General features: G+C 40.8%; 1 protein-coding gene across 3 annotated transcripts in view; it reads right to left on the bottom strand.

The window, feature by feature from the left end:
* Positions 1 to 4,634: 4,634 nt before the first annotated feature.
* The window catches only part of mospd1 (motile sperm domain containing 1), a 42,208-nt gene continuing 37,882 nt past the window's right edge, over positions 4,635 to 8,960 (bottom strand). For all 3 annotated transcript variants that reach the window (XM_069893572.1, XM_069893571.1, XM_069893570.1), the window contains one exon: positions 4,635 to 8,826. In XM_069893572.1, coding sequence (XP_069749673.1) covers positions 8,795 to 8,826 — 32 coding nt within the window. In that variant the 3' untranslated portion in view covers positions 4,635 to 8,794. The remainder of the gene's footprint in view (positions 8,827 to 8,960) is intronic.

The following is an 8,960-nucleotide window of genomic DNA, read 5'->3' as shown; positions in this document are numbered from 1 at the left end:
TGGATTGAGGACCAAACACAAAAACAAGTTCCTCTCAGCACGGTGACGATCTCTGCTAAGGCACTAAGCTTGTTTCAGATGCTCAAAGGAAAGACCTGATAGAGTTTAGTGCTCGCTCTGGGTGGTTCACGTGCTTCAAACAATGTTTTTCACTGCACAACATGAAAGTGAGTGGTGAGACTGCATGTGTTGATGCCAAGGCAGCAGAAGAATTTGTTGAAACCTTAGATAAACTAATTATAGAGGGAGGTTATTTGCCCCAGCAAATTTTTAATATGGACGAAACCTCCTTATTCTGGAAGTGAATGCCTGAAAGTACCTTCATCCATAAGGAGGCCAAGTCAATACCAGGCTTTAAAAGGTTTTTAAAGACAGAGTGACAGTGTTGTTAGGAGGCAATGTTGCTGGCTACAAATTAATGCCATTTCTTATTTGGCATAGTGAAAACCCCAAGAACATTAACAAACACACCATATCGATTTATTACAGGAGCAATAAAGAATCCTGGATGACACCAATGCTGTTTCAGGATGCCCTTCTCGATTGCTATGCCAGTGAAATGAAGAAGTGCTGCTTGGTAGAAGGCATACCTTTCCTGATTTTGCTAATTGTAGACAATGCTCCAGGACATCCCCCTTTCATTGGTGACCATCAAAGTGGGGTTCCTCCCACCAAACACCACCTCTTTAAACCAGCCAATAGACCAAGGGGTTATTGCAGCATTCAAGGCCTACTACTTGAGGAGGACCTTTGCTCCGGCTGGTGCTGCAACTGATGACCTGGCAAGACAATGATGCAGTTCTGAAAGGGTCACAACATTTTCCACTGCATAAAGAACCTCTTTATGCTGAGGCCTGGGATGATGTGAGCAAAGAGTGCATGATAGCATATGAAAAAAAATACTGGAGCAGTTAAGGGATTTGATAAAGATGATGAGATTGCAAGGATTAATAGAACTGTCATCGACATGGTGAACAACAACCTGAACCAAGACGCGGATGATGAGGACATTGAAGAACTCTTAGAGGTGGTTCCTGAGGAACTAACAAATGAAGAGTTGCTGGAGCTAGTGCAAGAGCGAATAGTTGAATAAAGGAACCTGCAGAAGGAGAAGAACAGGCGTAGATGAGGTTCACTGTTAAAGGGTGAGGCAAATTCTTTGCAGATCTTAATAGTTTGCTGAAGAGATGGACCCAAACACTGAACACCTCTCACTGATAGAGAGGAATGCTCATGCAGTGTTTGCTGTATGTAAAGAAATTTATGAAGAAAAGAAAAAGCAAACGAGGCAAACAACACTGGCCATTTTCCTGAAGAAACCAACACCTCCCCCAAGAAGAGCCTCAGCCAGGTCCTTCAGGTAGTACAAAGTGATAGTTCATCAATGGAGGTTATTCAACCTGAAACTCTTCCAGTGGAACGCCGTGAAGAAGTTGAGAACATTGATGAGGAAGATGCTGATCGTCTTTGTAAAATTGTGTGTGATATAGAAAGTGTTTACATGCAAGTTTAAAAAGTGAAATAATTGAAGTTTAATTTGGCGCATGTTCAGTATCCCATATAGTTTTTCTAAGTATATAGTTACGTGGTGTTCGCACAGCGTCCACATCACATAATACCCAGTTTCACAGAGTGTATAGTGAATGTCAAGCAGCACATTCCTGTACAGCAAATAATTTCTATTCAGTTCTCCCACCTCTGAATGTATGCATGCTGGATATCTTCAACAACCAATCTGCTTGTGTTGCCACTTTCAGCAAAATGTGGACATGAATCCCATGGTTCCTTGGTTCATCAATGCCCAACCATGTCCTGTGTTTGTCCAACCCCTATTTAATTTTCCAAAATGCATCTCCTCGCATTTGACAGAATTAAATTCCATCTACCAACATTTTGCCCAATTTTTCATCCAATCTAAACCTTGCTGCAGCCTTAGACACCTGTTCTTGTTATCCACTATTTGAATTATCTACCAACCTATTGATAACATTTTCTACATAATCTACATCATAGGTATCCTAACACTGACCCCTGTGGTACATCAATCCTTACACATTTCCGATCACCATTAACGCCTGCCTCCTACCATCCAACCAATCTTGGATCCAAATAAACACCATACCTTGGATCCCAGGTGCTGAAACCTCCTTGATCAACTTATCAGGCAGAACCTAGCCAAATACCCCGTGATATATAGACCACTATCTGCTACATTCCCTCCTCATCCAACCTTCAATATCCTTTCTCATCCAAGGTGCCCTCATCTTTACATCTTTGTTTTCACCCCTTTTTAAATTATTCTGGACCATGCAAAATCTCTATTAGAAATTGCCCAGTTGTCAGCTGTTCTTTGAAGTTTTTGCAATTGAATGTCCCAGTTTAGGCCCTTAATTTGAGCATTAACTTTATCCTTTGACATAACTTTCTTGAATCATAGAGAACTATGATCACTTTTCCCATGTGTTCCCCACACCAACACTTCCCCCAAGATGAGAGACTTTATGCAGGGAGGGGTGAATTTTTGGAATTCTTAAACCCAAAGTGTTGTGGGCAGTCACAAAGTTCTTTGATTTCTGGAATACAGGATAATGGAAGACCAGGAAGATGGTGCAAAGTAGGAGGTCAGCAATCATCTTGATGAAGGGGAAAGCAGGCTGGGTGGTGGGGAGTGGGAGGGGCAATGACTTTTACATATTCAGTTTTCATGTCTTTATCCTCAGATTTATTTGACTTGTTTACCCCAAATACCAATGTTTATTCTTTATTTTCTCCCTGGAACTGAATATGCTATATCTGAATGAATTAGATAACTATATATAATAGTAAGTTCAAACAAACATCCCATTAGTTTTCAATTTTAAGGTCTTGCATTAATATTGTGGTTTCTGTTCTTCCAAAGTTTCTCCCTCCATTTGCAGAAATCCTCTCAAGCTACTTTATTGATCTTGGATCTGAAGAGGATGATGTCATGTTCTGCGCAAGTCAGTTTGGCAAACTTGCATAAATTTACAGGAGAGAATAAACCAAACTGCTGGAGGACCTCAGCAGGTCGAGCAGCAGTGGAGGAGTGGTCCTCATATTGGGTTAAAACCCTTCAAGGCTCGAACAAGTGATCTTGATGAAGGGGTTTCACCCAAAATGTTAACAGTTCCTTCATCCTCCACATGCGCTGCCCGAGCCTTCAGTAGCTTCTTGTGCTCTAGATTTCAGCATCTGCAGTCTTGTGACAGATTATGTTTGCATGTGAATAGATATGTTTTTGGGAGATAAATTGGGGTAGGTTTTTTTTTAGTGTAGGTCACGTGCAAACACTTCAAAAGAGATCTCATTTAAAATACTGGAGCTCTGCTCAAGCCAGACAGGGTAGTTCCTGGGGGCCTTAGCACTCTTTGGGGAGTGCCCAAGAGACTTCACTAATGGATTGTTGTTTTGAAAAGCAAGATGAAAGAGATTAGAGGAGTAATTCAGAGCTGCCAGCTGTCTGGAATGCTGCTTGTTGTTCTAAGAGGGTCATGTGGTTTTTGCAACCAGAGAGAGTTGAAGAGTTTTTTTTCCTCTGATAAGAAGAGAGAGGGAGAGTTTTGCAGTGCTACATACAGCAGCAGCAGCTGGGACTGGAAAAGGACAAGCTGGAAAGCTTGCGAAAAACTCATTTGGAAGATGGGTTGTGAGTGCTTAGTTCAGCCTGGTCAAAGCCATTGTGGTTCAAGCAAGAGGAGAGGACTGGCTTTATAATGTTTCACTTGAAATAAGTGAAACAAAAAGGAATTCTGTGGTGACCTGAAAGAGGTTATCATCCGGAAAACCATAATGGGCCATGTTTCTTTGGCAAGACACTGACGTGGCTGATTAAAAGGGATCAGTTTGTGTCCAGGATCAAATCTCTCTCTGAAAACTGACAAGAACCTTCCTGAGTGGTAACCATTTACCTTTTAAGCACCAAAGCCCGGTGAACTTCATAAATGTTAAATTCTGTGCACAGTATAAGAATTGCCTGCAACCAGTAAACTTGGAGGAATGAGAAGTGAGATTATATGATCTTGTTTTCATGTTTAAAGATAACTAAAAGCAACTTTTGTTTAAGTAACCATTTGTCTTGGTGAAAATCTATTGCTGCTGGGTTTTGGGGTCCTCTGGGCCTGTAACACTCATAAATTTGTATTCCTCTTTTGGAGTTATTTTTGTGTGTAAAACTGAAGTCATGGTGCAGATACCATACCAGCCCATATTCATCAGGCGCTCTGACATCCTGTGTAAGCATTTGTTGCTGGCTCCAATATTTGATTTGGAAATAAGCCAGTTAACGTAAGAAACAAGGAGCCTGTGGTAAATCATCAGTGATTGAAAAATTCTCTGCAGCTGTTGTTTCACAAGGATGAGATATTCCAATGTTCTTGTTTCAGATTCTTTCCACACACTATTTGCTCTGTATAAAAGGTTGGTTGTTGAAAAGGTAAAAGGTGTCTCGTTATTTGTTTCTTTCTTCAATATTTATTTGGGTCATTACATAAAGTAAGATGTCAGAGGTTCAGGCTGAAGCCTAATTAGATTGAGAGATTGCCTGCCAGTTGTAGGACCAGATGGAGACAAAATGTCAGTCTCTCTCAATGGACAAGGTAAAAAATGATCATCTGTTCTCAAAAATAACTTTATTAATATGTTAAATAAATTGTATAAATCATGATGTAAACATTTACAAGGTGTCATTATTCTGTCTTTTAAAAATAATTTCACACAATCTGCAGAATTAGGCTTGCAGTATGAGTCACTGTGGTGGGGGATTGCATTGGAACGTAGGCTTGCCCTGTAGTTTAAGCAGGCCCTGCAACTCATCTAGTCTCTGCCCCACTATTTATTTCACCTCATCACGTCGACCTGTAATCACACCATAACTCTCCATACACCTCCCATCTACTTATTGATCTTCTCTTCAATGTGGAAATCAAACCCACATCCACTACCTCCACTGGCAGCTCGTTCCACACTCTCACCATCCTCTGAGTGAAGAAGTTTCCCTTAATGTTCCCAATAAAATTTTCACCTTGAACCCATGTCAGTGGTAAAAGCCTATATTCATTTGCCCCATCTATACCCATAATAATTTTGTATATTTCCATTAAATCTTCCCTCATTCTCTCATGCTCCAGGAAATGAAGTTCTAAACATATTCAACCATTCCATGTAACTTGTACCCAGAAACACCCTGGTAAAATTTCTCTGCACTTTTTCCATCTTGTGTCTTTCCTGTAGACAAGTGACCAAAACTGCAGAAACTCCTGTATTAATCTTAGATAATTTTTTAAACAATAGATATCTTTCAGCACCTCACCTGTAACTCAAGATGTTACAAATATCTCTGCTTGGCTCCTACAATATCTGCACTAGCCTCTTTCAAATTCTGAGGGAATCTCTTGTCAGGCCCTGAATATTTATCTGCCTTTATTTGCCTCAAGATAGCACCTCCTCTCTAATCTGTTTGTTTCATGACTTCAGTGCTATTTTGCTTGACTTCTATAATCTCTGTGTCATCTCCTGAACAAATACCAGTGTAAAACTCATTTAAGATCTCCCCATCTGTTTTGGCTCCAGACATAGATGACCACTGATCTTCAGGAGGACCAGTTTTGTCCCTTGCAATCCTTTTGCTCTTAATATCTATAGAGGCCCTTCTTTGCTTTTGTTGCCAGAGAAACTTCACTCCTTCTTTTAAACCCCCTGATTTCCTTAGTTTTTTTTTTGCATTTCTTGTACTCAAGTAGCTCATTCGTTCCTTGTTGCCAATACCTGCTGTTCACCTCATTCTTCTTAACCAGGGCTACAATCTTTTGAAAACCAATGTTCCTGAATCTTGCTTTTAATTCTGTCAGGAACATATCACTTTTGTACTCTCAAAATTTCATCTTTGTGGACCTCCCATTTCCCAAGTACACCCTTGTCAGAAAACAACCAGTCCCAATGCACACCTCCCAGATCTTTTCTGATGCCATTAAAACTGGCCTTTCTCTAATTTAGAATCTCAACCTCAGGACCAGACCTGCCCTTTTCCATAATTACCTTGAAACTAGATCCAAACCATATCCCTTCACACATTTATGTCACTTGCTCTTTTCATTTCCCAATAGGAAATAGTGTTGCACATTTTCTTGTTGGGCTATTTATTTTATCAAGGAAACTTTCCTGAATATATTTGACAAACACTAACATTTTTACAACATGGGAGTCCCAGCCAATATGTGGAAAGTTAAAACAGTTGATTATCATAACCTTGCAACTGTCTAGTCTCAACAAATTTGCTTATTTCCTGCTGATTATTGGATCGTCTATCATATACAGTACAGTATTCCTATTAACACGGACATCCCCTTCCGCAGTCCCAATAGTCTATCCTGTATGAGCATTGCTGTGATATTTTCCTGTCTAGCAGCGCCACCTTCACCCTTACATCCCTCCCTCTCTATCGTGTAGAACAATGGAACCCCTCAACAGTGAGCTGGCAGTCCTGCCCTCTTGAAAGCAAGTCTTATCAATGGTCACAATGTTATAATTCCAAGTACTGATCCACTCTCTGATCTCATTCCCTTTCTGTTTCCAATAATGCTCCTGCATTGAAATAGATCCAAATCAGAACATCATTCCCAGCATATTCAACCTTTCTATTTTTAGTTGCCTGACGCCTGAACATCTTTTAACACAACCACCTCCCTAACCCTGGAGCAACATTAGCTTCCTTCCTGCACGGCTATTATTCTTCCGCCAGTTCAGGTACAAACTGCCCCTCTGGTACAGGCTCCACCTTTCCTGGAAGAGAAGTCAATGATCCAGAAATCTGGAGCTCCCCCACCCACCCCCAATCTTCTTAACCATGTGTGAATTTGCATTTTCCTCCTATATCTGGTCTCATGAGCATGCGGCAATCTTGAGATCACAACCCTGGAGGATCAATCCCTGAACTCATTTTGTAGGACCTCATCAGGCTTCCTACCCATGACATTGGTCCCAACACTGATTGTATTCGTAACAGTTAAAGTATACTTGCACTCAGTAATTCAAATGTTTCTGCAATGGTAGTGCAGAAGTCCTTAAAATTGTTTTTAAAAGGTGCTGATTTTTCTGAAGAATTCCCACAGTTCAGCCTGGGTTCAACTTTTCTGATGACAAAGGAAAATATTTGACAAAGACGGCAGTTTGTGCTGTACGTCATCTGTGCAGGTTCCTGGAGGATGGATAAACACTTGTAAGACCTCTGTTCCAATGTGTGGCTTGAATTGGCAGATAGAAAAGGTGTATTATAAACTCCTAATTTTATCTATTAACACCTTTCTTGCTTTAGTAAATACAATTCCATTATTGTTGTTGTCTCCCTGCCTTGTCTCAGTTATTTGCGATATTATGCAAGAGGTGCTACGCGAGGAGAGGCAATGGCTTTTTGGTTAGGTTGCTGGATATTCGTGAATTAGGCTTCAACCTAACAGCCGGAACTGATACATTGTTAAAACATCCAATCTGCCTTTTTAAATGCTGTCATCAGTGAATCTCACTGGGGAGTGGAGTGCAACAGATGTGCCATGCCTCATGTACCAATTGTTAGGCTTCGTAGCTGAAGCCACTTCATTGCAACAGGTATCTGGACCTCAACAGGGGTAGGTTCCAGAGCAGACCTGAGCCTCCTTTCAGTCCATCTACTAGTGAGAGTAACAGTCTGTGGGTCCTGGACTGGGTCTCAGGGTAAATGCACATCTCAAGGTGAACCAGCTGTTCAGGAACATCAGTAAAATGTCCAACCTGTTCTCCTCACTTTCAATGAGTGAGGTTCGGCTGTCCTGTCAACTAGTAATTCCTTTATCGAATGGATCCGGGCTTCACAGCCAATGAAATCACAAACTATTTGCACGCAATGTGAAAACCATATAATCTTTACAGGAAACTTGCTGACAGGTAACTATTGAATAGGACACGAGTGAGAACATTGGTCTATGGAATATGGCACAGATATCTTTCTATCTTTTATAAAATATCTTTAGCTACATCAATGGCCCTTCTGCCAACATGGGGTCCTGGTACAGTGATTGTCAGGTGATTTTGAAAAGAATGAATGGGATAAGGTTTGAACTCATGAGCTGCTGCCTGAGGAGCGAGCAACCACTGAGCTAACAACAATTTAAACTACTGTATTTGATAACCATCTTAATTAAAATTTGTCTATCAACATTGAAATTAAAAAAGGCAGAAAATACAGTGGTGTGAGAACCTGTGGTGAACAGTTAATATTTCACAATTGTACATGCTGTTGTAACAATGGAAACAAACTAGTACCAATGAAGCACGAGATCTTTGGAATCTGTTCAGCACAATGTTTCACTGCTGTGGTCAAACCTGGGAGCACTGCACCTGCTTCTATTAGGAATACTCATTGGTTTTTGCTTGAGGACTGAAATATACCCTCACTCAGTTATTACATGATACACAGCAGATTTGCAAAGTAAAAAGTTACAAATGATGGTCTGTTTAATAAAAGTTCTATGCGCATGTGAAAGTGTTTATCCAACATTTAAAACAAACAAAGCTTATTTACGGTGTTTTGGGACAAAGATGCTGCAGTTTTACAGGCTTGCCTCAAAATCTGTAAATATTAAAATATACAAGAGACTTGTAAATCCATGCAGTCAGATGGGTGATCTCATGGCCTGCCTTCAGATTCTGCCAACGGAGACGCAGCCTTTGGGACCAACCCGTTACTTGCATGGACGGATGCTTCAGTTGTCGCTCTTCCTCCGTCAGTTCACCAGGACCTCGTTCATGTTCGCAGGATTACCATGGTCACAAGCCCTGAAATGAATTAAAAAAAAATCTTAACTGGTCCAATTGGCCAGTTCACCCTGGAACTCTTGCAATCTGACCATCCAGACTAAGCCTACCCTTGCTGAGTTCCACACGGACAATGTCTACAACCTGGCCTCATA

The sequence above is a fragment of the Narcine bancroftii genome, chromosome 8 (genome assembly GCF_036971445.1).
Source record: "Narcine bancroftii isolate sNarBan1 chromosome 8, sNarBan1.hap1, whole genome shotgun sequence".
Taxonomy (NCBI): domain Eukaryota; kingdom Metazoa; phylum Chordata; class Chondrichthyes; order Torpediniformes; family Narcinidae; genus Narcine; species Narcine bancroftii.
Note: the sequence above shows the minus strand (reverse complement) of the source record. Positions and strands in the feature narration are given on the sequence as shown.